At 39.2% G+C, this 27930-nt stretch overlaps 1 protein-coding gene across 5 annotated transcripts in view; it reads right to left on the reverse strand.

Moving 5' to 3' along the window:
- STXBP4 (syntaxin binding protein 4) overlaps positions 1-27930 on the reverse strand; it is a 232818-nt gene that overhangs the window by 190645 nt on the left and 14243 nt on the right. For 3 of the 5 annotated variants that reach the window (XM_070357301.1, XM_070357299.1, XM_070357303.1), the window contains exons 2-4: positions 14921-14993; positions 14347-14475; positions 8302-8434 (exon numbers count right to left, since the gene is read on the reverse strand). In XM_070357301.1, coding sequence (XP_070213402.1) covers positions 8302-8434; positions 14347-14393 — 180 coding nt within the window. In that variant the 5' untranslated portion in view covers positions 14394-14475; positions 14921-14993. The remainder of the gene's footprint in view (positions 1-8301; positions 8435-14346; positions 14476-14920; positions 14994-27930) is intronic. The other 2 variants (XM_070357302.1, XM_070357300.1) reach the window with 2 other exon arrangements.

Consider the following 27930-nt stretch of genomic DNA (forward strand, 5'->3'; position numbering starts at 1 on the left):
GGCCTCTTCCACATTGTCTAGATTCTGCTTCAGCACTTACTGAGCAACTACACAACACGACAGGCAAGGCGCCAAGCACTTTCGCACACCCAGCTTCTGTCTGAATTCTTTCACGTTGACATTTATAAAGATGTTGAAATAATAATGTATTCTTGAATACTTCTGTTAAAAACTATCAATATTGTCCATTTCATATTATAACGACCATTACACAGTTTTCCAAACAATGTATTACCACAGCATCAGAAACTATCCACACAGCCTGACTCTAACTCAGTATTCCTCACTACAAAGATTGCTCCTGCGAGCTTTTAGATTCTTTTCCCATAATTTCATGAAGTGTCAATGGAGGTGTCCTCTCACAATACTAGTTATTAATGTGAATGCAGGCAATTTATTTAATCTCCATGAGACTCATTTTCTTAGCTGCAAGGTGGGGAATAAGTACCTATTGCACAAGGTTGCCGTGATAATTAAATAACGTATATAAAATCCTAATCCATTGTAGGTGTTACGGAGAAGTGAATCAGAATCCCGTTATCTGTTGAAGGCAATTTTCAGTGATAGCAAATTTAATCCTCCCAGTCCTCAAATTAAGAACCCTTGATGACTGCCCACTGACAGGAAAAGCTGAAACTCCTGAATTTCCCAAACCTAGAACAACAAACTAGATGCAACCTACTTTCTCTAGCCTCATATCCACTTTCCCTCCTCAGCATATAAATTCTTCATCCTATTCTCAGAAAATGTTCTTCAAATCTGCCACGGTCTTTCAAACTTTAATGTGCTTATACATATTAATTCTTGTCTAGAATGCCACCACTCACCTTGACACTTCTGTCTGATGAACTCTCATTTAAACTTCACTGCCAAATTCAAACATTAACTCTGCTATAGGTTTTCTCCAACTTCACTTCACTGTGAACTTACTTCACTGTCCCCTTCTCTTTGCTCCAAAAACACTTTCAGTTATCTATATTACTGTACTTACTCCATCCTGTCCTTATTTGTTTGCATATCTTTTTCTTCCCCATGAGACTATATTACTTTAGCAACTCCCAAATTAGCAGCACACATTCTTTCAACTGACCAGAACTATGCCCTTTTCATGGTTATTTCCCTGAGCATGGTGCCAAGTATACAACAGGTCCACAATAAATGAGAAAGGCCCAGGAAACACTGAAGAAATTAAGGTGGCTCTAACAAATAACAGTGGCAAAGGAGAAAAGTACGTGACACTGTAATGTGAATCCTCTTGGCTGCTACTGCTTTAGCTCCCACCAAAGGACTGGTTTCTCTGTTCCTTGTCATCTAGAGACCTTTGTCCTACCTATCCAAAAAGCCTTCGTCCCAGCTCCAGAGACACACTCAGCAAATCCTGAAAATAGATTTCTTTTCAAAGTTAGATATGACCAGCTATAATCTTTTGTGAGCAATGACTACTAGTATCCATTTATATGATCTTTGTCTTAATCTGTAAGATTGGACCAAAAAAAAAAATTCTGAATATATCACATCTAAGATCTATAATACTGATTATGAAATATGCCATTATTTTATGTAACACTGAAAAATGTGCTGCCAGTTACACCATGACATTTACTGTAAGACCCATTTCAATTTCAGAGATGCTAGAGAGAAAATATATACATACAAACATATGTACACACACAAACCCCTATGTATGTGTATGGAACTTCCCAGGTGGTGCTAGTGGTAAAGAATGCACCTGCCAATACAGGAGACATAAAAGATGCGAGGTTGATCCCTGGATTGGCAAGATCCCCTGGAGCAGGGCATGGCAACCCATTTCAGTATTCATGCCTGTGTCTTCATGGACAGACGAGCCTGGCAGGCTGCAGTCCATGGGGTCACAAAGAGTCTGACATGACTGAAGCAACTTAGAAAGCACACATGTGCATGTACATACACACGTAATTACTTATCTATATATCTGTTTATAAATATTGGTGTGTATCCATATGCATACAGTCATTTCTCGGTGTTGGATACCAAAATCCATGGATGCTGAAGACGCTTACATGAAATGCCATAATAGTTGCATGAAATCTATGCACACCCTCCCTGTATACTTTAAATCATCTCTAGATTACTTATCATACCTAATACAATGCAAATGCTATGTAAATAATTGCCTTATGGCAATTCAAGTTTGCTTTTTGGAATTTTCTGGAATTTGTTTTTTTGAATATTTTCAATTTGAGGTTGGTTGAGCCCATAGCTTTGGAACCTAAGGATACTGTACGTGTGTGTGTGTACCCTAGAATCAGGTAAGTAAAATAAATCTGGTTTGAAGAAAAATGTCTGATTCCTACCTGCCCTCCGTACAGTATTAGCAGAGAAAGAAGAAAAAAAAGTATTGTTCAGAATTAGACATAAAGAGCTAGGAAGAAAAGGCACTTTGGTGTGGAACCAGATGGTGGCAGTCGAATGGTAAACAGGCAAATCAGTAATTCTCAGCAACATGACTAAAGAATTACTCATTCATTGGTTATTAATTTAGTAATTAATATGTGTCAGGCACCACGCTAGGGACTAAAGATATTATTGTTAATAAAACCAGATAAGATCTGTGGACTTAGGAAACATTCTCAGATTTGTAGTTCAGGCAGAGTTGGTAAACACAATCACAGATACTGATGTACGACCACAGGCTGGCACTGGTGATTATGAAGGGAAAAAACAAGCAGACAGGTGACAAGAAGGAAAGACACGCAGGCAGGAAAAACCTGGCTCTAGACTTGGGCGGTGGGATGGGGGCGGGGAACACGGAATATCTCTCTTTGGAAGTGGTCTTTGGGTTCATGTTTAAAAGTAATGGGGGCGGTGGGTGATAGAGGGAGCAGCATACAAGATGAGAAAGAACTTGGCCCCTTCCAAGGACCGAAAGAATGCTACTCTGAAAGCACAGGAATGGAGAGTCAGAGAAGTGAGGGGCAAAAGTCACTCTATACAGAGCCTTACAGCCAATTAAGTATTAGTAGGGCTTGCCAGTATTCTTGCCTGGAGAATCCCAGGGACAGGGGAGCCTGGTGGGCTGCCGTCTATGGGGTTGCACAGAGTCGGACACAACTGAAGTGACTTAGCGGCAGCAGCAGCAGCAGGGCTTGCCTGGAAAATCCCATGGATGGAGGAGCCTGGTAGGCTGCAGTCCATGGGGTCGCTAAGAGTTGGACACGACTGAGTGACTTCACTTTCACTTTTCACTTTCCTGCATTGCAGAAGGAAATGGCAACCTGCCGAGATCCAGCCCTGGCTGATGCAGGGTATTCGAAGGGGAGACGGCATTGGCGATTTATTTAAATATTAATTAGAGATACAAAAAGTAATAGCATGAGGATAGCTCAGTAGGAAAATTCAGTGGAGAAAAGAGGCTGAGTAGCTTGGTTTACGTGGAAAATCAATATAACCTGTGACACCAGGTTAGCTCTGACCACGGAGGCGGCAGGCGCCCTCTCGAATAGCGGAAGGTGCCCCACCTTAGACACCTTCTCAAGTGGGTCTTAGAAGCCCAGGCAAATAAATGGTCGCAAAGGACCTCCACGCTCCAGATGGAAACTTCAGCCAGAAATTGAGAAAAAGAATGACATGGGGAGACCAAGCTTTGGTGAGCAAGGCCCATAGCTTTATTTTCAACAGGGGCTTTTATACCCTAAGTTGCACTTAGAGGATAATAGGGGATGTGAAATCATACAAAGTCAGCAGTCTTTGATCCTTATCAAAACCAGGGTTTCTTTCCTGCAAATTTATCCTATACAAATGGTTTAGGTGATTTACATCATCTTCTGGCCAGAAGGCCTATTAACATTTTATGACTCTTGACAAAGGTTTGTCAACCGTAAGACTTATTTTCTCTAACAGTAATTATTTTAAGCTTTGGCGCCATCCTCCAAAGGTGTTAGATAAAGTTGCATTCCTATAGGGCAGAGGTGTAGTGGGTTTACAACAAAGGAAAGAATTTATTACCTTAAGGGTCTAAAGTTGCTAACACCAAGGCCACTACTTATTTTTTCTACATACCAACTATATTAATTAATACACATTCAAGGATAAATACAGGGGATGTGGAAACTTGGCAGCAAGCATTGGCTCATCAATGAAATCTTTTACTAGTTTTATTCTGACAGTGTCTAACTCTCTGAGAGGCTTTAAGCTATTTGAATATCTTAAGCTTCCCGTGCCTCTCGAGGCTGAGAGACTGTAAACAATCACATGCATAGCTGTAGGAGTCCGGGTAAACTTGTCAGGTGAGTTAGAGAGCTATCTGAGGGATTTGGATTTAAACACTCCTAATGCCTAGGAACTTATTAACTGGAGCTGTAAGTTAACTCTTTATCAGAGAGAGCGAGATGGTGGTGGGGGACAGACCCCAGTAAAGTCAGAGGTGAGAGCACAAAGCAATAAAGTAGGCAGACTCTGGTTTTTTGGGGGTAGATGCTCGAGAATATCCAGGGGGACTCCTGAGGCTCGATCCCGCCTTTGCATGTGTCGAGCCTCCTTCCTCATGACCTTTGCCATGAGTGGAGTGCCTCTCGCCGGCTCCCGGCAGCAACCCACTACAGTGTTCTTGCCTGGAGAATCCCAGGGACGGTGGATGCCTGATGGGCTGCCGTCCATGGGGTCGCACAGACTCGGACATGACTGAAGTGACTTAGCAGCAGCAGCAGCACCAGGATAGGTGGAGAGGGAAATAAGAATGGTGTATAAGAGCAGACAAAGCTCTTTGTGAGGTTTGATATAAACTGATGATAACACTGCAGATGGTGATTGCAGCCATGAAATTAAAAGACGCTTACTCCTTGGAAGGAAAGTTATAACCAACCTAGATAGCATATTCAAAAGCAGAGACATTACTTTGCCAACAAAGGTCCGTCTAGTCAAGGCTATGTTTTTTCCTGTGGTCATGTATGGATGTGAGAGTTGGTCTGTGAAGAAAGCTGAGCGCCAAAGAATTGATGCTTTTGAACTGTGGTGTTGGAGAAGACTCTTGAGAGTACCTTGGACTGCGAGGAGATCCAACCAGTACATTCTAAAGGAGATCAGTCCTGGTGTTCTTCGGAAGGACTGATGCTAAAGCTGAAACTCCCGTAGTTTGGCCACCTCATGTGAAGAGTTGACTCACTGGAAAAGACTCTGATGCTGGGAGGGATTGGGGGCAGGAGGAGAAGGGGACGACAGAGGATGAGATGGCTGGATAGCATCACCGACTCGATGGACATGAGTCTGAGTGAACTCCGGGAGTTGGTGATGGACAGGGAGGCCCGGCGTGCTGCAATTCATGGGGTTGCAAAGAGTTGGACGCGATTGAGTGACTGAATTGAACTGATGATAACTTAAACAAAGGTGATGGTGGTAAAGATCAAGAAGACTGATGGATTCAAGAACTGTTTAGAAACAGTCAACAGTAAGTACTAATGAATTAGATATGGGTGTTAAGGGAGAGGAAGTAGTTAGGATGAGATCTGGTTTTTTGACTTTTTGCAACTGGAAGGTGTCATTCACAGAAACTAGCAGCAATGGCAGAAGGTCTATTTGGGGAGAAATCGGTAGATGAAGGTATGACGTGACTATCATAAATCCTGCCTCAGACAAGTTGCATGTGAGATGCCTTGAAGAGATCCAAGTGGAAATGTGGATCAGGCAATCGGATATGTGTGTATGAAGGTCAAAGGAATGTCCCACCCCCCAAAATTTCTAAGACTGAACACTGAGGACTCCAAACTGATACGGAATTGCCTGGTGGGGAGAAAAGAGCCTTGGAGTTCCCATGTTTAATCCTTCCCTTAACTCAGTACCTAGTATAGTTGTTCCGAACCTATAGGCTACCTCTAGCTCTTAGAGCTGAGAGAATTAAGAATCTTCTTCCCTACTTGAAGCAGCAAAAACATTTCAAGATGTTTCAAGTTTGAACTCTGAGTATGTTTTTTCAAAGAAACATGACCATTTCGGTTACTGAACCAGTATTCTATCTCATATCTTCCAAAAGGAAAAATATTTTTAAGTGTGTATGAGGGGGAATAAGCTTGAGATTGGCTATATTATTAGCTCTGAAACAATATAATGTTAAAATAACAGCAAGTGAAAGCACTCATATGCATTTAAAAAATATTAATGGTTGCTCAGTGTACCAACTTATAAGGATAACCTATGAGCCTGTTTCCTATTCTGTGAATATACATGCAGAAATTTTGTGCAGATTAGAAGTTTTAACAAGCCTAACACAGTATTTGTTGTTCCTGTTGTTTAGTCGCTCAGTCATATCTGACTCTTTGCGACACCACAGACTGTAGCCCACCAGGCTCCTTTGTCCATGGGATTTTTTTGGGCAAGAACACAGTATTTAGAACAAAGTAAATTCTATTATTCATTTAAAATATTTTTATATAAAATTGAATTTATTTGTCTTTTCAGAGCAAAAGATGTATGTACTTCTCCATCTTGAGGAAGTACATAAAAGCAACTGAAAGCATTAAAAACTCACTTACTCTTCTCTGTCTACTCCCTTCTCTATATTGGCAGTTTTCTTCTCTTGAACACAACCAAATACTGTAAAAATACATTAATAACCCAATGCTGCTCTCTAGTGGTAAATACAGAATATACTTTATTACATGGTTTTGCTTTCTAATACCCTTTCAAACAACAGAATTCTCAGAAAATCAGCAAGAGAAAATGTATGTTACAGGTATAATTTCTTATTCAGTGATTGCTGACAGGAGATGAGTCACTCAGCACCTAGTCACTACTATTATTTTATGTACAAATATTTTTCATGGGGGGAAAAAAAAGCACAAATTGATGTTTGTTTTAAAAGTAAATTCTTATCACTTGGTAGGTACCATAATCTATTGCATTACTTCAAGTATAGTCTAAGATATAGCTTAGCCATACCGAATACACACATCCTTTAGCTTTAAAACTAAAGTAATATATCTCAATTCTTAAAAGAAAAATTTTGTCTTTTGTTTGTTTGAATTTGTTTAAATTTAGCATTTAAGTATGTTCTTATTTAGTTAATAAATTAAATTCAGTAGCTCAAAATTATATCATTATAATATCCTATTGTATGTTTGTATGCTCAGTTGCTCAGTCCTGTCTGATTGACGCTTTGTGACCCCATGGACTGTAGCCTGCCAGGCTCCTCTGTCCATGGGATTCTTCAGGCAAGAATACTAGAGTGGGTTGCAATTGCCTACTCCAGAGACAATATCCTATACTTATTGTGTAACACTTACAGCTTGGTAAGTGTATTAGGAAGACACCGTATTATCTCCACAAGCCTGAGAAAATTTAAATCTATTGCTTTCAAAGTTTTGGTTAAATTGATTTTTTTTTTTCCTAACTTGGAAAAAATCCACTTGAATAAACAAACTGTTTGCTAAACAGTGTTCGAGATAGGACTCGGGGTAAGGGTAGGACTATTTATTCAACAAAAACAACTAGAATAAGAACAATATAAACAAACTTTGTAAGAGGATCCTTTCTCATGTTAAATAGCTTGATATTAATAGAATATTTTATTAAATTCTTTATATACTACATCTCTCCAAAAAGGATTGAAGGAAATTTTCAACAAAAGAAATATAGAATCACGTTAGCAAAACAGAAATAACATGAAATTCAAGAGAAATGAGCATGAAAATATAGTAACCAATTTGTTACCTAAATGCTTCAAATATGAATCTGAGCTTCCTAGCAGCAAGAGCAAAGAATTCATGATTTACATATTTCTTACAGTGATGAGAAGAGTAAGGCTTTCTCATTCCTAAAAAAGATAATTTCTAGCCTTAATTCTAAATCTAATTTCTCATTTGGACAAGTAAGTGACCACAAACTTATCAAGAATTACTGCAAATTCACAAATCAATAGATTTTATTTGCTTAGTTTTGTTTTGCATTTAAGAGAGGCCAAATGAACACAGTTTAACTGATCTAACTTAACCCAAACTCAGAGCAGTGAATAGAGAACATGTCTTCAGATATGATTTCTCTCAGACAGACTTAGGATAAAAGTTGAACAGCATATAATTAAAAATATATAACCTTTAGTTAGAGCTTGAAATCTGCTTTTTCATATTTAATTCATTTTTATTTCTTATGCATTTGTTAGGTTAAAGCTCCTTGAGTGTAAAGGTCTACTTACACTCTCTCTGTGTCTTTCACTGAGAAATGGTCATAGTGGATATTCAGTTAACATAAAAAATTTACTGATGATGAAACAAACCTCATCACTAGTGGTTTTGTTTTTTAGGTGAAGGGTTATTTTATCTTCATTTTTACCTTATAACAGTCTCCTCCAGGAATGATTTCCTGAATATATACCAATGGACCTTCATTCCGGTTAATTCCTCCTAGGATCTTCAGACCAAGGCCTGTTTTCTTGGTAACTGTAATCATCTGAAAGGCAGGATCCCTAAGATAAAGTAAATTACCATGCATAAATTAGCCCAGAGATGGTGGTCCACCAGGGAGACCCTGCCCAGAGATGGGTACCTATTTTTTCTTTAAAATATTTGTTAAATTCTTAGACCTAGATAATTCAAAATACTCAGTACATACTAGCAATGACATTATTAAAAGTATGATCATACAAAGGCAATCAAATGGATTTTCTTAGCACTAATTCTAATTTTTCTGTAAAACAACCAAACAATAAGAGAAATTACAGCAATAATGCTTATTTATTTGGAGTAGAAGAATACTTTAAAAATATTATTTAAACAAACTTAAAGATTTATTAAAGGTAACTGCAGAGACTTGCTTTTAACTGACTTTCTACTACACTTTAGGATTCCAAAACGAAACACTTTAATGAATCGGGTAAGTGAATTTGAAAAGACACGCTTGTGGCCATTTAAAGCAAAATAAATATAACCTTCATTTGAATCTCAAAAAAACCCCCAAAAAACTCAATTTATCCTTTAAGAGTATTTTCCTGGTACAAAGCACATACTCCAGCTGTGATTTCTGCTGGACATAAAAGCGATGCTATTAGGAAGGAAGGAACTGTTAAAAAGAATTCTGCAAAATGTACACCCTCCCCCCACCCCAAGTTGTGTTTCTGAATAGTGGTCAGAACAGATTTTTACTGGTCCAAAAGAACTTGAGTAAAGTATGAAATGAAGCTCAGGGCTTACTTATGGTGTAGTGGGTATTACGCTAAGCAATATTCACACATTATGCTATTCAATTCATTTAATATTTACAAAATCCCTAATATTATTACCCTCATTTTTCTAAAAACTCAAATCTGGGCAGGTTGACTTGGTGGCCTAAAGTTACAAAGCTGGAGAACAGCAATGTGAGCCTGGTCTATCTTGCTCCAGAGCCAAAGTATGGTCTAAGTAAGGTCTAAGATTTAAGAGCACTTCAACCTCTATGCTTCACGGGTATATTAAAGCTATTGTTGAATACAGGACTTCTAGCTGTCTTCAAATGTGCCATCACAGAAACCACTGTTAAAAAGAGTTAGTTCATATTTTACATAAGGTTACAGCTTTAAAATTTTTTTAATATTTAACTTCTGCCATAGAAATTCTAGCTATATCTTTATAAGGACTTGTATTCAAAAGTTAAATCATAAAAAAAGGATAACGAAAGAAATTAAAACTTTAAAAAACAAAACTCCATATTTTTGAGTATTTTGATCTTTATATAGCACTTAGAGCATATCCATTATGGTTGTATTACACTGAATTCAACTCTAGGATAAGAAGGCCTATGTGGTTACTAGGGTAATAGTCAGCTAGGAAAAAAGGCAGAAAATGTTCTGTTGTCAGATTTTAAAATCTTTCTTGATGGGAGATTAGGCTGCAAGGAAATAAAGAGATGAAGCCTAGAAGCGGGGGAGATGAAGAAGAAAGGGAACAAAGGTCTCATTCAGTTCAGTTCAGTTCAGTTCAGTCGCTCAGTCGTGTCTGACTCGTTGCGACCCCATGAATTGCAGCATGCCAGGTCTCCCTGTCCATCGACAACTCCCGGAGTTCACCCAGACTCACGTCCATCAAGTCAGTGATGCCATCCAGCCATCTCCTCCTCTGTCGTCCCCTTCTCCTCCTGCCCCCAATCCCTCCCAGCATCAGAGTCTTTTCCAATGAGTCAACTCTTCGCATGAGGTGGCCAAAGTACTGGAGTTTCAGCTTTAGCATCATTCCTGCCAAAGAAATCCCAGGGCTGATCTCCTTCAGAATGGACTGGTTGGATCTCCTTGCAGTCCAAGAGACTCTCAAGAGTCTTCTCCAACACTACAGTTCAAAAGCATCAATTCTCTGGCGCTCAGCCTTCTTCACAGTCCAACTCTCACATCCATACATGACCACAGGAAAAATCATAGCCTTGACTAGACGGACCTTTGTTGGCAAAGTAATGTCTCTGCTTTTGAATATGCTATCTAGGTTGGTCATAACTTTCCTTCCAAGGAGTAAGCGTCTACCTGTTAAACTGTCTAAATGTGAATTCCTCTCAATGGGGGTACACACGATCTCCAGCACACATTACTATTTCAGTAAAGTATTCCTCCTTTTCTAACCCCAGCACAGAGTATCTATGATTAACACAGCAGTGTATTTACTTGCTAGGACCTTACTTTAAAATTCCCTCATTGTGGGACTTCCTTGGTGGTCCAGTGGTCAAGACTCTGTGTTCCCATTAAGGGGGCGTGGGTTTGAGCCCTGGTCAGGGAACTAAATCCCACATGATGCAACCAAAACTCAACACAGCCAAACAAATAACTAAATAATTTTTTTTTTTAAAAAGTCTCTCCTTGTTAAGAATTTACATTACTTAATTTTTTTTGCAATTAGAAATAGTTCTGCTGCTCAAATTTAATCACAGTAAGAGAATCTACAAGCTAAATCCAGGCAGAAATACTGCTTTTTACCTAATCAGATCAATGTAAATTTAGAACTTTGACAATATATGACAAGGCTTTAGGAAAGAGGTGCTCTTGCATATTGTTGGTGGTAATAAAAAATGGTACAACCTCTGAAATGGGGATTTAGTAATTTCTAGTTTTGCTGGACTGGAAGAAACACAAGCTGGAATCAAGATTGCCGAGAGAAATATCAATAACCTCAGATATGCAAATGACACCACACTTATGGCAGAAAGTGAAGAGGAACTAAAAAGCCTCTTGATGAAAGTGAAAGTGGAGAGTGAAAAAGTTGGCTTAAAGCTCAACTTTCAGAAAACGAAGATCATGGCATCCGGTCCCATCACTTCATGGTAAATAGATGGGAAAACAGTGGAAACAGCGTCAGACTTTATTTTTCTGGGCTCCAAAATCACTGCAGATGGTGACTGCAGCCATGAAATTAAAAGACACTTACTCCTTGGAAGGAAGGTTATGACCAACCTAGATAGCATATTAAAAAGCAGAGACATTACTTTGCCAACAAAGGTCCATCTAGTCAAGGCTATGGTTTTTCCTGTGGTCATGTATGGATGTGACAGTTGGACTGTGAAGAGGGCTGAGCGCCAGAGAATTGATGCTTTTGAACTGTGGTGTTGGAGAAGACTCTTGAGAGTCCCTTGGACTGCAAAGAGATCCAACCAGTCCATTCTGAAGGAGATCAGCCCTGGGATTTCTTTGGCAGGAATGATGCTAAAGCTGAAACTCCAGTACTTTGGCCACCTCATGCGAAGAGTTGACTCATTGGAAAAGACTCTGATGCTGGGAGGGATTGGGGGCAGGAGGAGAAGGGGACGACAGAGGAGGAGATGGCTGGATGGCATCACTGACTTGATGGACGTGAGTCTGGGATGAGATGGCTGGGTGGCATCACTGACTTGATGGATGTGAGTCTGGGTGAACTTCGGGAGCTGGCGATGGACAGGGAGGCCTAGTGTGCTGCGATTCATGGGGTCACAAAGAGTCGGACATGACTGAGCGACTGAACCGAACTGAATTTACCCTCTGGGCCTTCCTGGTGGCTCAGTAGTAAAGAATCCACCTGCTAGTGCAGGAGACATGGGTTTGATCCCTGGGTCAGGAAGATCCCCTGGAGAAGGAAATGCCAACTCACTCCAGAATTCTTGTCTGGGAAATCCCATAGACAGAAAACCCAGCGTCCATGAGGCGGCAAAGGAGTCGGACACAACTTAGCAACTAAACAACAACAACAATTTACCCTCTAATACAACAATCTCATTTTTAGGAACCTTTCCAAAGATAATTTGGTGACAAATATAAAATGACTTGTATACTAGGTTAGTTATTTGGCATAATTTGTAATCACCAAAAATTGCAAATTCAAATGTCCATCAATAAGGTACTGGATAAATAAACTATGATATTGATATATTAAGAACAGAATACTAACAGTTACAACAAGGTACAAGGAAGAACTTTATAAACTGATATGAAGTGACCATCAGGACATAACTTTAGTTTACAAAAGGTCTGGTCAAAACATCATATACACAGGACTTCCCTGGTGACTCAGGGCTTCCCTGATGGCTCAGTTGGTAAAGAATCCACCTGCAATCCAGGAGACTCTGGTTTGATTCCCAGGTTGGGAAGACTCCCTGAAGAAGGGCAAGGCTACCCACTCCAGTATTCTTAGGCTTCTCTTGTGGCTCAGCTGGTAAAGAATCCACCTGCATTGCAGGAGACCTGGGTTCAGTCCCTGGGATGGAAAGACTCCCTGAAGAAGGGCAAGGCTACCCACTCCAGTATTCTGGCCCGGAAGAGTCAGACAGGACAGAGGGACTTTCACTTTCACAGTGACTCAGTGGCAAAGAATCCATCTGCCAGTGCAGGAGATACAGGTTCAATCCCTGGTCCAGGAGGATCCTACAAGCCACAGAGCAACTAAGCTCGTGCACCACAACCATCCACCCTGTGCTCAAGAGAAGCCCGCCACAGTGAGAGGCCCGCGCCATCACAACTAGAGAGCAGCCCCAGCTCTCTGCAGCCAGAGAAAAGGCCAAGCAGCAACGAGGACCCAGCACAGCCACAAATACATAAATAAAATCATTTCTAAAAAAACAACAAAAAATGCCACTATATATAATATGCTACCTTTTTGTTAAGAATGCACTGGCAAGTGGAGCCTGGGATATTGGGTGTTTGGGGACATCTTGCCTCAGTAATATACTTCTTTCTCATTAGCTTTATTTTGCCTTAAGAAGTTGAATAAAACTCTGTGCTGTCACAGAGCAAAGCTGTTCAGTACCAGTGCATGGAGCACTGTGGACAGAATTCTTCATCCACCACACAGCTGGGCCTGGCTTGTCCCTAGGAGACTGAAGCTTCCCAGTGCTCCCAGGAGGAGGCATTAGAAAAAGATACTCTGACCTGACATCATTCTCTAGCAAAGACCTTAAAACTTGAGTCAACACTGGTGTATACTCACAAGAGTAGAAGAATGTCTAATGTCCAGTAGAACTTTATACAGAATAAACAATCATTTTGAGAAAAAATATAATTATATACACACGTATATATGACATGCATATATATTTATATGGATATATATTTGCTCATTCAAAAAGAAACAGTGAAAAGGAATTAAGAAAAAAGATGGCTATTTATAGGAGAAGGAGGGCACAGAAAGAAGGGTAAGACTGAAAGGAGGCCTTCTCTGAATACACTTTGTTACATGTGTGTCACATGTTTGCAGAATGGCCAATTCTTCCCATCTCTGTCTGGATGCCCCCAAGAACGTGGCTTTACTGTTCCTTCCATTAAAAAGTAAAGTCTGTAACTCTAGACCTTGAATTCGGACTTGTTACCTATATTGCTTCAGTCAATGGTGCATAAGCAAATGTGAGGAAAACAGACATTTGAAAACCACTCGTGCCTGCTGCTGGGAACCACTCTGCACCACCTGAGAAAGCCTGAGCTCGCTGCCTGGAGGAGGGGAGACCAGGCTGAAAGAGACCTCAGCCATCCAACCTTCTAAACAAGGCCCCAGAACACATCAGTGAGGCCATCCTACAGGATCCGGTGCAGACCGGCACTGTCCACAGAATCATGACAAAGAATAAATGCTTGCTTGTTTTAAGCTATTAGAGCTTGTTACTCAGCAAACGTTAATTTTACATTATGTTATAGTTATACTGGAATTATAAAATATTTTGGATATTTAAAAAATCAGATCAAATGTTTAAAAATCCAGCTCTATAAATAATTCTAAAAGAGAATGCAGGATTTACCCTATACCTTGATTTACAATGAAAGGTAATTACTGATCAGCCTTTTATTACCACTATCTTACACCACAGGTAGTTAGCTGTATGAAACTTTCTCCCAACATTCATTAATATTCTACATATTTTAAACCATGCTACTTCAAAACATATTAAATTTAATTTAGAAATTACTTTTCAAGTAGACTGGATGATACTACAGAAGATGTATTTTTATTCATGGTTTCACCACAACTGTAGCCTTGGATTTAACAGCTGCGTAAATGAAGATCTTGATGAAGAGTCTATAAATTCTTCTTTTTCCTAAGATTGGAGAAGTAGAAAATAAATTGTCATATCTTAGAACAGTCAAATTTGATTTCAGCTTTGCATAAAAACATATATACTTGGCATGTAAACAATATGTGCCTGTGTATAGATGATAGATGTATTTTATATATTTTAGGCTATGACATTTTAGTCATTGCTGATAATATCTGAGAACTGTAGAGACAGTTCTATAGATAGATAGTTAGATGGAGTTATAGGACTATATCTATATCATTATATAAAAATCTGTATTTTCTAGAACACAGTTTTTAAGTATTAGGTAACTATTGTAGCTTCCACCATTACTAAGCTTAAAAACCACATAATAATAAAAGACTGAGCAGAATGTCTCTTATGAGCACAAAGCTAGGAATTTTATAGTCAGATTGTCTGCAAAATAATTATACAATACACTCTGAAAAAATTCATATTGTCTCACCTAACTATCTTGAGGGACTTCCTGCAGACATTACTCTGACTCATATTACTCCAAGAGCTTCTTAAATGCTTTCCTATAAAAAGAAAAAAAAAATACTATTCTTAATGTCTTATATAACTCCACTTGAAAATTACAGAGAATAGTACAGTTTCATTTAATTGAAAAAACTGTATTTGAACAGAGATTTACCACTTCTGCATAGGAAACACACATGAAGTACAAAAACTTGAAGTGGAAAAAGACGTCAGGATCATTTAGCACAACCCTCTTATTAAAGAAATGAGTAGTTACTTTCAGTGGAGAAGGAAATGGCAACCCACTCCAGTATTCTTGCCTAGAGAATCCCATGGACAGAGGAGCCTGATGGGCTGCTGTCCATAGGGTCACACAGAGTCGGACACGACTGACGTGACTTAGCAGCAGCAGCTAGATTCAGAGACTTCGTTCTTTCCCTATGCAAATGAGAAATAGTCAGTTGTTGTTTTCCCAGATAGAACTCAGACTTCAGAGCCCACAGACTGGAACTTGACATCAGACAAGCCTGGGTTCCAATCTGAGCTTCTAGGCTCCTTCAAGTGTCAGTTTCTTCATAGGTACAGTAGGTAGTAGTGATGGTTTTAATACACATGTCAAAATGTACCAAACTGTCTCAGTAGAAATATGTGCTATCTGTTATAAATCAAAAATACCTTAGTAAAGTTAAATTTTTTAAAAAATCTGATTTTCAGTTAAGAACGTCAGCGTGACTTTGGCATGTGTCTTTTTTCCCTCTAAGCGCCCACTAATACAAGAGTAAAGGATTACAAACAGTATAAACTCATAATGTTAAAGAAAAAAATGAAAGAAAAGCCATGAGATGAAAAATTTCAATAAATTTCTGGAAGACAAAAAATAGACAGTAGGATGATAATTGGTAAAAAGAGGACTGAAGAAGCAGAAAGCTAGGGAAAGGCTTTGTAACACTTTTAAGTTTGAGCACACATAAAGAAAATGGTAATATCTGTAGGGTGTACTGGGGTAAACAGAGGTGGCATTTATACCTCCAAGAAGCCCAGGCATGCTACACCTCTAAGAAGCCCAAAGGCAACCACTAACTCAGCACACCATATCTGACTCATGGCAAAATTCTGACCTCAAAAACAGCTAGAGCTGTAGATCAACCTATCTTACAGAATCCCACAGAGGCTGAGGACTCAGGACCATAGTTCTAAGCAGAGAGAAACTGAGGCAGAGAATTAAAATCTCTTCTCCAACTATTTATGTGAAAGAAACCCTTGATTCTTTCATCAATAAATTAAACAGACTCTGAAAAAAGCACCAACTACCTTCTGGGATCCTAACACAGAGTTGTATCACTGGCCTGGGTGTTAAAAACCTGCTTCAACTTTCACAGCCCCTGTGGTAGCAAGCAACAGAAACTGGGAGCATGCGCAACAGCAGCAGGAAAGGGAAGCCCCCAAACAACACTGCTGTCTGCAGCAAGAGTCCAATGGCCAGGAAGCAGGAAGTTTACTCAGTATCCCACGGAGGAAGGGGGGCGGGGACGGGAACCTGAGGGAAGAGCTTAAAATCCTAGGCCTTGACAGAGTAATGACCCACAGTCAAGAGCTGTTACATCAGTCCACAAGATTAAGGCAGCTGTATTAGAGAGTTCAATTCTAAAAGTAAGTTTCTTTAAATACATTGGAGACTGCTTTATTAATACATGTTTGGAGAAGATTCCCAACCCTTCAGTGATGAAGTTTTGGTATTACAATAATATTAGCAACTACCATTTGGTATCATGCGTCACACACTGTGCTAAGTATTTCAAATGTACTTGTCTTATTTAATACCATGGAAAATACATTAGATTTAAGTTAAAAAAAAAAAAAAAAGCTGAGTTCAAATGGCAATACTGCTATATGGTAGCCATACAGTCTTAGAAAGTTACCTAACTTCCTGGCATCGCTTCATATTAAGGTAAGGACTCAAAGGGTTGCCAGGAGGATTAAGGGAGATGTAAAAAACTGAGCCCTCTTCAGTGTTACCAAAGCAAGTAAGATCTGGTAGTGATTTGTCTTAACAGGGCACTGGGTCCCTGGATCATGGAATATCATCAGTTCAGTTCAGTTCAGTTGCTCAGTCGTGTCCAACTCTTTGTGACCCCATGAATCGCAGCACGCCAGGCCTCCCTGTCCATCACCAATTCCCGGAATTCACTCAGACTCACGTCCACCGAGTCAGTGATGCCATCCAGCCATCTCCTCCTCTGTCGTCCCCTTCTCCTCCTGCCCCCAATCCCTCCCAGCATCAGCATAATGGATGTGTCATTGTTAAATTCTATAATAGATTCCACATAGCGTCACTTAAACTTTTTACCACTTTAAAGTATTAAAACAGAATTTCAGTTTTTAAATTATTTCATTCACCTAACATACCTGACATTGTCTTAAGTGTTGGAGGTAAAAAAAAAGCAAAGAGTCTATCCCTAGAGATAATCAAATGAACAGACATCAGGAGGGTGCTGAGTGCTCTGACAGTGGTATACACTGGGTGCTGGGGACATGGAGGAGTCATCACGCAACATCAATACAGCCAGGCATGCTACTAGAGCATTTTACCCTCTGAGGAGCACCAGAAGACGGGTAATATGCACCCATTTTACATTAAAAAAAAAAATCAGTTAATGGAGAAACTATGTGACTTGTCTATGACCACAATGCTAAATAGCTGTAAAGCAGAATTTGAATCCAGTTCTACCTGGCTTCAAACGCAAGTTTTTTTCACTATAGCATGCTGGAAAACCAATTAATGTGGAAAAATGTCATCCTCCAACAAAGCAGGAAAAGAGTGTTAGTTAATGTAGTAATATGCTGTTTCTCTTTTACGAAAGTGATGTTAGGTTGATACAAAAGTAATTGCGATTTTGGACTGTGAATTTCAAATCATTATAACTAGGTTCAAACACATATTTTATTAATCAAAACAGGAACCATTACAATCAACCCATTTTTGCCAATGAGAAACAAGTTTGTTTATTTCTGTAGTTTAAAAATTCATGCTGTGGGATTCAATAAACTCTTGGAAAGCATTTTCTGCATCCTGCTGGTTGCGGAAATGTTTTGCCTGCAAAACATTCAGATGCTTGAAGAAGTGGTGATCAGTTGACAAGAGGTCAGGTGAATATGGTAGATGAGGCAAAATTTTATAATCCAATTTGTTCAACTTTTGAAGTGTTGCTTGTGCAATGCGTGGTTGGCTAGTGTTGTGCAGAATTGGGCCCTTTCTATAGATCAAAGCTGCTGCAGGCCTTGCAGTTTTTGGTGCATTTCATCAATTTGCTGAGCTTACATCTCAGATGTAATGGTTTTATGGGAATTCAGAAAGCTGTAGTGCATCAGACAGGCAGCAGACCAACAAACTGTGGCCCTGACCTTTGTTTGGTGCAAGTCTGGTTTTGGAAAGTGCTTTAGAGCTTCTCGGTCCGTCCACTGAGCTGGTCACTGCTGGCTGTTGTATACTATTCACTTTTCGTTACACGTCACAATCCCATTGGAAAATGGTTCATTGTAGTTGCACAGAGAAAAGGAAGATGACAGTTCAAAATGACAAGTTTTTTGATTTGCAGTCAGCTCATTGAGGCACCTACTTATCGAGTTTTTTCACCTTTCCAATTTGCCTCTAATGGATTTGTTTCAACAACGACCTTAGAATGGTCAATGTTGAGTTATTTGACAATTTCTTGTGTAGCTGTAAGAGGATCAGCTTCAACGATGACTCTCAGTTGGTCACTGCCAACTTTCAATGGCCAGCCACTATGCTCTTCATCTTCAAAGTTCTTGTCTTCTTTGCAAAATTTCTTGAACCACCACTGCACTTCTGTTAGCAGTTCCTGGGCCAAATGTGTTGTTGATGTTGTGAGTTGGAGCTGCTGCCTTATGACACATTTATAAAATTGAATAAGAAAACTGCTCATATTTGCTTTTGTCTAACATCATTTCCATACTCTAAAATAAATATAAAATAAATAGCAAGAAATTAAGTCACTAGCAAAAAAATATAAAGAAATGTGTATTAAAATATAACCACATTTACTTAAGAATGTATTACAATTTGTTGTTGTTCAGTAGCTCAGTCATGTCTGACTCTTTGTAACCCCATGAACTAGAGCATACCAGGCTTCCCTGTCCCTCACCATCTCCCAGAGTTTGCTCAAACTCATGTCCTCTGAGTTGATGATCCCATCCAACCATTTCCTCCTCTGTTGCTCCCTCCTCCTCCTGCCCTCAATCTTTCCTAGAATCAGGGATTTTTTTCCAATGAGTTGGCTCTTCACATCAGGTGGCCAAAGTATTGGAGCTTCAGCTTCAGCATCAGTTCTTCCAATGAATATTCAGGACTGATTTCCTTTAGGATTGACTGGTTGGATCTCCTTGCAGGCCAAGGGACTCTCAAGAGTCTTCTCCAACACCAAAATACAAAAGCATCAATTCTTCAGCACTCAGCCTTCTTTATGATCCAACTCTCACATTTCGTACATGACTACTGGAAAAACCATAGCTTTGACTAGATAGACCTTTGTTGGCAAAGTGATGTCTCTACTTTTTCATACACTGTCTAGGTTTGTCCGAGAAAAGAAAAACTTTTCTCCCAAGGAGGAAAGCGTCTTTTAATTTCAAGGCTGCAGTCACCATCCACAGTGATTTCGGAGCCTAAGAAAACAAAGTCTGTCACTGTTTTCATTTTTTCCTGTCTATTTGCCATGAAGTGATGGGACCGGATGCCATGATTTTTGTTTTTTGAATATTAAGTTTTAAGTCATCTTTTTCTCTCTCCTCTTTCATCAAGAGGGTCTTTAGTTCCTTTTCATTTCCTGTCATTAGAGTGGTATTATCTGCATATATGAGCTTATTGATATTTCTCCCAGCAATCTTGATTCCAGCTTGTCCTTCATGTATTCCAATACCAAATGACAAATTTCAAAAATGAAAAAACTGCAATTACATTTGCACCAACCTAAATTAAACTTCTTTATAATAATGAAATTGGTTTAATCTTATCTATCCAAACAGCAGGCCTTATTTTTTGTTTTTGCCTCCACATGAAAAGGTATCCATTGTCATATTCTTAAAAATCCTAAAATGCCTTTTCTTTCCCTCTGTTTAGCTTGCCTCTTGTTCTGTCCTTTATACAAGCAAGCAGACCTTCAATTGATAGGGGTTTGTGTAATGTTACATCTCCACCCCAGCACCCCAACTTCACAGCATTAATGACACAGAAAGAAAACACTATTCTTTCAATAATGTTTTGAAAGAAAATATTTTGTTTTTCTTGTTTGGTGACGCATAACCAAAAACGGTTAGGTCAGCAAAAACAGAGAAAGTGAAATGCTGGAGAAAAATAGAAGATGGATCTATTTTGGAAAAAAAATTAAGAGTTTTACTTTGATATATAACTCCCACAACTGCACTAAAAGTTTTATTCCATATAATTAAAAATCTCATCAGATAAAAATCTGCCTACCATGCATGTTTCAATACAGATTTAATAATTTATATTCTCAGAGATGTGACATTCAGTACTTGCTTAAACTAGTTCTTTTTACTAGACTAAAAATAAAGAAAACAAATGGCAAAGGGATAAACACATCTAACAGATATTATGCTAAATGTTAACTTGATTAAAGTATCATAATGAAATATTTTTATTTTTAAAATTTAAATAAGTAAATACATTGCAGTGGGGAAATATGTGTATGTGTGTGTGTGTGTGTGTGTGTGTGTGTGTATGTATGTTTAATCTCAGTTGTGTCTCTTTGCAGCCCCATGGATTGTAACCTACCAGTCTCCTCTGCCGATGGAATTATCCAGGCCATATGTATCTAAATATATGGGCTTCCCAGGTGGCACTAGTGGTAAAGAACTCACCTGCCAAAGGAGGAGACCTAAGATGTGGATTCAGTCCCCTGGTCGAGAAGATCCTCTGAAGGAGGGCACGGTAACCCATTCCAGTATTCTTGCCTGGAGAATCCCATGGACTGTGGAGCCCAGTTGGCTACAGTCCATGAGGTCGCAAAGAGCTGGTCATGACTGAAGTGACTCAGCATGCACACATGCATGTATACAGCCATCCTATTCACCTCCACACCATCTCTAAACAGTTACGTATCCACTATTTCAGTTGCTTATGAATCCTTTTAGTTCTTTTAAATACAATAAACAAGGATGAATAAATATTCTGAATCCTTAACTTTTGTTTTGACACAGAAAGTAGCTACAATCAGGCACAAAACATCCAGCTGTTCAGGCTGTGCACTGTAAAATCCCAGAGGGTATAGGTCATACAGACTCTTGATGCGGACAGGTCCTGTGGAGTGTGTGTTAGCCTTGCATACTATATGCACTACTATACAACCTGTTTCTTTTTTTAACTTAATATATAACTTGGAATTCTTTTCATATATTTTACATGGCATACTAATTCTGTTTTTTACAATTGTATGGTATTCTACTTTATGTATGACTGTATTTATTTATTCCCTTCTGATATTTAGATTGCTTGAAATTTTTTGCTATTATAAACATGCTATAAAAAAATCTTTATATATAGGTCATATTACACCTGTACAAATATATTTGTAAGATAAATTTAGAAAAATCAATTTATACACCTGCTAATCTGACAGAAAATGCCAAACTACCCTATATCAGAATTGTACTAATTACCACTCCATCAACAGCAGTTGCCTGTTACTGCAAATTCTCACCAATATGATATACTATATATCTTGGATTTGACAGTCATATTGATGAAAATGGTTTCTTAATGTAGCCTGAGTGAGGCTGAGCATTTCTTTATGGTTTCAGAATTTTTTATGTAAACTGTGCATTCCTTTTGCCAGTTTTTTTAATTCATTGTTAGCTTTTCTTTGTCGAGTTTCTAGTTCTTAAATCCTAGGGAGATTATTCCCGTGTCTGCACTAAGAACTGCAAGCATATCTTCCTCCTTTTGTTCTTCAGTTCAGTTCAGTTCAGTTCAGTCACTTAATCATTTGTGCCTCTGCAACCCCACGCACTGCAGCATGCCAGGCTTCCCTGTATCACCAACTCAGGAGCTTATTCACACTCATGTCCATTGAGTCTGTGATGCCATCCAACCATCTCATCCTTGGTCATTCCCTTCTCCTCCCACATTCAATCTTTCCCAGCATCAGGGTCTTTTCCAACGAGTCAGCTCTTCACATCAGGTGGCCAAAGTATTGGAGTTTCAGCTTCAGCATCAGTACTTCCAATGAATATTCAGGACTGATTTCCTTTAGGATAGACTGATTTGATCTCCCTATAGTCCAAGGGACTCTCAAGAGTCTTCTCCAACACCACAGTTCAAAAGCATCAATTCTTCAGTGCTCAGCTTTCTTTATAATGCAAATCTCACATCCATACATGACTACTGGAAATACCATAGATTTGACTAGACAGACCTTTGTTGGCAAAGTAATGTCTCTGCTTTTTAATATGCTGCCTAGGTTGGTCATAGCTTTTCCTCCAAGGAGCAAGCGTCTTTTAATTTCATGGCTGCAATCATCATCTGCAGTGATTTTGGAGCCCCCCAAAATAAAGTCTTTCACTGTTTCCACTGTTTCCCCATCTATTTCCCATGAAATGATGGGACCGGATGCCATATCTTTGTTTTCTGAATGCTGAGTTTTAAGCCAACTTTTTCACTCTCCTCTTTCATTTTCATCAAGAGGCTCTTTAGTTCTTCACTTTCCGCCATTTGGGTGGTGTCATCTGCATATCTGAGGTTATTTCATTCATAGTTACAGGGTTTTTTTTGTTGTTTAGGCAAAAGTTTGTGGCTAAATTTATCTTTTCTTTTATGATTTTTGGTTTAAGTCAAATGTAAGTCCTTCCCCACTCCAAAGTCACAAAAAAACTCTCACATTTCCTTTCAGTACTTTTTATAGTTTCATTCTAAAATCGTTCACCCATTTGGAATCCAACTAGTTCACAGAATAAGAGAGAGATCCAACTTTTCTTTCCCCAAAAGATCACTCAGTTGTCACAAACACATTTATTAAATAAACTATTGTTTACCCAATGATTTGAAATGCAAACTTTCAGTTCAGTTCAGACACTCAGTCGTGTCCAATTCTTTGTGACCCCATGAATTGCAGTATGCCAGGCCTCCCTGTCCATCACCAACTCCCGGAGTTCACCCAGACTCACGTCCATCGAGTCAGTGATGCCATCCAGCCATCTCATCCTCTGTCGTCCCCTTCTCCTCCTGCCCCCAATCCCTCCCAGCATCAGAGTCTTTTCCAATGAGTCAACTCTTCACATGAGGTGGCCAAAGTACTGGAGTTTCAGCTTTAGCATCATTCCTTCCAAAGAGATCCCAGGGCTGATCTCCTTCAGAATGGACTGGTTGAATCTCCTTGCAGTCCAAGAGACTCTCAACAGTCTTCTCCAACACCACAGTTCAAAAGCATCAATTCTTTGGCGCTCAGCCTTCTTCACAGTCCAACTCTCACATCCATATATGACTACTGGAAAAACCTTGACTACCTTGACTACAGCCTTGACTACCCAGACCTTTGTTGGCAAAGTAATATCTCTGCTTTTCAATATGCTGTCTAGGTTGGTCATAACTTTCCTTCCAAGGAGTAAGCATCTTTTAATTTCATGGCTGCAGTCACCATCTGCAGTGATTTTGGAGCCCAAAATAATAAAGTCTGACACTGTTTCCACTGTTTCCCTATCTATTTCCTATGAAGTGATAGGACTAGATGCCATGATCTTCATTTTCTGAATGTTGAGATTTAAGCCAACTTTTTCACTCTCCTCTTTCACCTTCATCAAGAGGCTTTTTAGTTCCTCTTCACTTTCTGCCATAAGGGTGGTGTCATCTGCATATCTGAGGTTATTGATATTTCTCCTGGCAATCTTGATTCCAGCTTGTGCTTCTTCCAGCCCAGCTTTTCTCATGATGTACTCTGCAAAAAAGTTAAATAAGCAGGGTGACAATATACAGCCTTGATGTACTCCTTTTCCTATTTGGAACCAGTCTGTTGCTCCATGTCCAGTTCTAACTGTTGTTTCCTGACCTGCATATAGGTTTCTCAAGAGGCAGGTCAGGTGGTCTGGTATTCCCATCTCTTTCAGAATTTTCCACAGTTTATTGTGATCCACACAGTCAAAGGCTTTGGCATAGTCAATAAAGCAGAAATAGATGTTTTTCTGGAACTCTCTTGCTTTTTCCATGATCCAGCAGATGTTGGCAATTTGTTCTCTGGTTCCTCTGCCTTTTCTAAAACCAGCTTGAACATCTGGAAGTTCATGGTTCATGTATTGCTGAAGTCTGGCTTGGAGAATTTTGAGCATTACTGTACTAGCGTGTGAGATGAGTGCAATTGTGTGGTAGTTTGAGCCTTCTTTGGCATTGCCTTTCTTTGGGATTGGAATGAAAACTGACCTTTTCCAGTCTTGTGGCAACTGCTGAGTTTTCCAAATTTGCTGGCATATTGAGTGCAGCACTTTCATAACATCATCTTTCAGGACTTGAAAGAGCTCAACTGGAATTCCATCACCTCTACTAGCTTTGTTCGTAGTGATGCTTTCTAAGGCCCACTTGCAACCTTTATCATACATCAAATCTCATAAGCATTTAGATCTACAACTGACTTTTTATTCTGGCCCATTTGTTAGTCTACATATTCACATACCATGCTATTTTATCTTAATGATGGAGATTATATTTTTATGTCTGGTAAGACCAATCCCTCCTTACTGCTCTTTTTCAATCAAGCCTCCCTGGCTATTTTTGGTGTTTTTATACATTAACATCTAAATCTCCTTTTTTTTTTTTTAATGCTAATTGTTGGGGAATCACGTTAGGGGTAAAGAATTTGCCTGGCAATGCAGGAGACATTAAGAGATGTGGGTTAAATCCCTCAATTGGGAACACCCCCTGGAGGAGGGCATGGCAACTCCCTCCAGTAATCTTGCCTGCAGAATCCCATGGACAAAGGAGCCTGGTGAATTACAGTCTAAAGGGTCACAAAGAGTTGGACATGACTGAAGCAACTTAGCATACACTCATGCATGTTAAATTCATGAACTGACTGAAGAAGTATTTGTATCCACCTTTTTGATGTTGAATTTTCCTGTCAAAAAACTTGGTACATACTTCTTTTTGTTCAAGTCTTCTTTTGTGACCTACTGCAGTGTTTTAAACTTATTTTCATATGTGTGCTGCTATGTCGCTTTAGTCATATCTGACTTGTTGTGACACTATGGACCCAATGTAGCCTACTAGGCTCCTCATTCCAGGGGATTCTCCAGGCAAGAATAATGGAGTAGATTGCCATGCCCTACTCCAGGGGATCTTCCCAACCCAAGAATCAACTTACATCTCTTAAGTCTCCTGCATTGGCGTGTGTGCATGCTAAGTCGCTTCAGTTCTGTCCTACTCTCTGTGACCACATGGACTGTCCACCAGGCTCCTCTGTCCACAGGATTCTCCAGGCAAGAACACTGGAATGAACCAGGGATTGACAGGCAGGTTCTTTACCACTAGCATCACCTGGGAAGCCAATTCTTCATGACTGTTGCCATCTGGGAAGCCTATTTCTGATTTGTTTAATTCTTAGTCATTTTTGATATTCATTTAACGCCTTTTAAAACACCTATTATTTTGTAAAGGTAAAAAACTGGTTTTGGAATACCTAGAAAAGTACCTTTTAGAAAACAATTTATTTCATCCCAAATTCTACCATGTGATTTAATGTCTTTATTTTATTTTTAACTTTTGGCTTCTCCTCACAGCTTGACCAGAAACTGAAACTTCACCCATGGCAGTGAAAGAATAGAGTCCTAACCACTGGACAACTAGGAAATTACCAAATGTCTTTTTGTAAATGTTACTAATAAACCAGTTGAAGGAATAACAGGCATAATTAATATGTTAGATTTTCGTTGAAATCTATGTAACTGCAATATGTGGATTTATATCCAAGTGCACCTTATTTAGCACTTCAATACATGTACACATACAACTTATAGACAACTAATTAATTGGAAGTCTTGCATTGTTGTATGGCAGAAACCAATAAAATATTTTAAAGGAATCATTCTCCAATTTAAAAAAAAGAATATACTCAAAAAATAAAGTATGGCATGGTACTATAATTAAAGAAAAAAAGACTTACTGATTTATTATTACAAAGACTAAAATAACACTTCTAGAATAGACTCATAGGAGCTTTATGAGCAGGAACCTAATTCCTCCACCTCAATAAATTTTTATACCTACTTCAAATTTCGTAACAAGCAATATTGCCAAAGAACCCTAAAGTCTTTTAATTGTTCCCCTAAAGTGAAAAGATAACCAAAAGGAAATAGACAAAGGACAAGATGTAGTAACAGTGGAGGAAAGATGTATTGGCTTAATACTGAATCCAAAACCAAACAATCTCTTCCCTCTCCACTATTTCGCCTCCTACTTCATTACCATCACCATCATTATTTTAAAAAGCACTGGGGGGGCTTCCCTGGTGGTCCAGTGATTAAGAATCCACCTGTCATTGCAAAAGACATAGGTGTAATCCCTGATCCAAGAAGATCTCATGTGCTGAGGGGCAACGAAACCTGTGCACCAGAACTACTGAAGCGCTTGCAACCTAGAGCCTGCACTAGGCAATAAGAGAAAGCACCACACTGAGAAGCCTGAATGCCTCAACTAGAGTAGCCCTCACTGGCTGTAACTACAGAAAGCCCACACACAGCAATGAAGACCCAATGTAGCCATAAGTAAATAAACAAATAAAACCACAAAAATAAATATATAAATAATTAAAAATCACATGAGAAAGGTGTTTCAACAGAAGCTACTGAGGGGATATACATTTAAATGTCTTTGAAGACTCACCAGATTGTTTCAATCAAGTGACTCAGGATCTTTAGTCGATTATTGAGTGTGAGAGTTTATGCTTATGTTTTAAGACTTAAGAAAAAAGGAGATGAAGGAGGCTTTTCCATAAGAAAGAGCACTCATTGTTAGCCTTTCCAAGGGCATAAATTGTTCTTTCAGGTCCACACACTACATTAAGTAACCAGATTCCAGACAGGACATACAGGGCATTTCCTGATTTTATGTTCAACTAAGTGGAGGTGATGGAATTCCAGTTGAGCTCTTTCAAATCCTGAAAGATGATGCTGTGAAAGTGCTGCACTCAATATGCCAGCAAATTTAGAAAACTCAGCAGTGGCCACAGGACTGGAAAAGGTCAGTTTTCATTCCAATCCCAAAGAAAGGCAATGCCAAAGAAGGCTCAAACTACCGCACAATTGCACTCATCTCACACACTAGTACAGTAATGCTCAAAATTCTCCAAGCCAGGCTTCAGCAATACGTGAACCATGAACTTCCAGATGTTCAAGCTGGTTTTAGAAAAGGCAGAGGAACCAGAGATCAAATTGCCAACATCCGCTGGATCATGGAAAAAGCAAGAGAGTTCCAGAAAAACATCTATTTCTGCTTTATTGATTATGCCAAAGCCTTTGACTGTGTGGATCACAATAAACTGTGGAAAATTCTGAAAGAGATGGGAATACCAGACCACCTGACCTGCCTCTTGAGAAATTTGTATGCAGGTCAGGAAACAACAGTTAGAACTGGACATGGAACAACAGACTGATTCCAAATAGGAAAAGGAGTACATCAAGGCTGTATATTATCACCCTGCTTATTTAACTTATATGCAGAGTACATCATGAGAAACGCTGGGCTGGAAGAAGCACAAGCTGGAATCAAGATTGCCAGGAGAAATATCAATAACCTCAGATATACAGATGACACCACCCTTATGGCAGAAAGTGAAGGGGAACTCAAAAGCCTCTTGATGAAAGTGAAAGTGGAGAGTGAAAAAGTTGGCTTAAAGCTCAATATTCAAAAAACGAAAATTATGGTATCTGGTCCCATCACTTCATGGGAAATAGATGGGGAAACAGGGGAAACAGTGTCAGACT

Source organism: Bos mutus, chromosome 19, assembly GCF_027580195.1.
Source record: "Bos mutus isolate GX-2022 chromosome 19, NWIPB_WYAK_1.1, whole genome shotgun sequence".
In the NCBI taxonomy this organism is placed as follows: Eukaryota; Metazoa; Chordata; class Mammalia; order Artiodactyla; family Bovidae; genus Bos; species Bos mutus.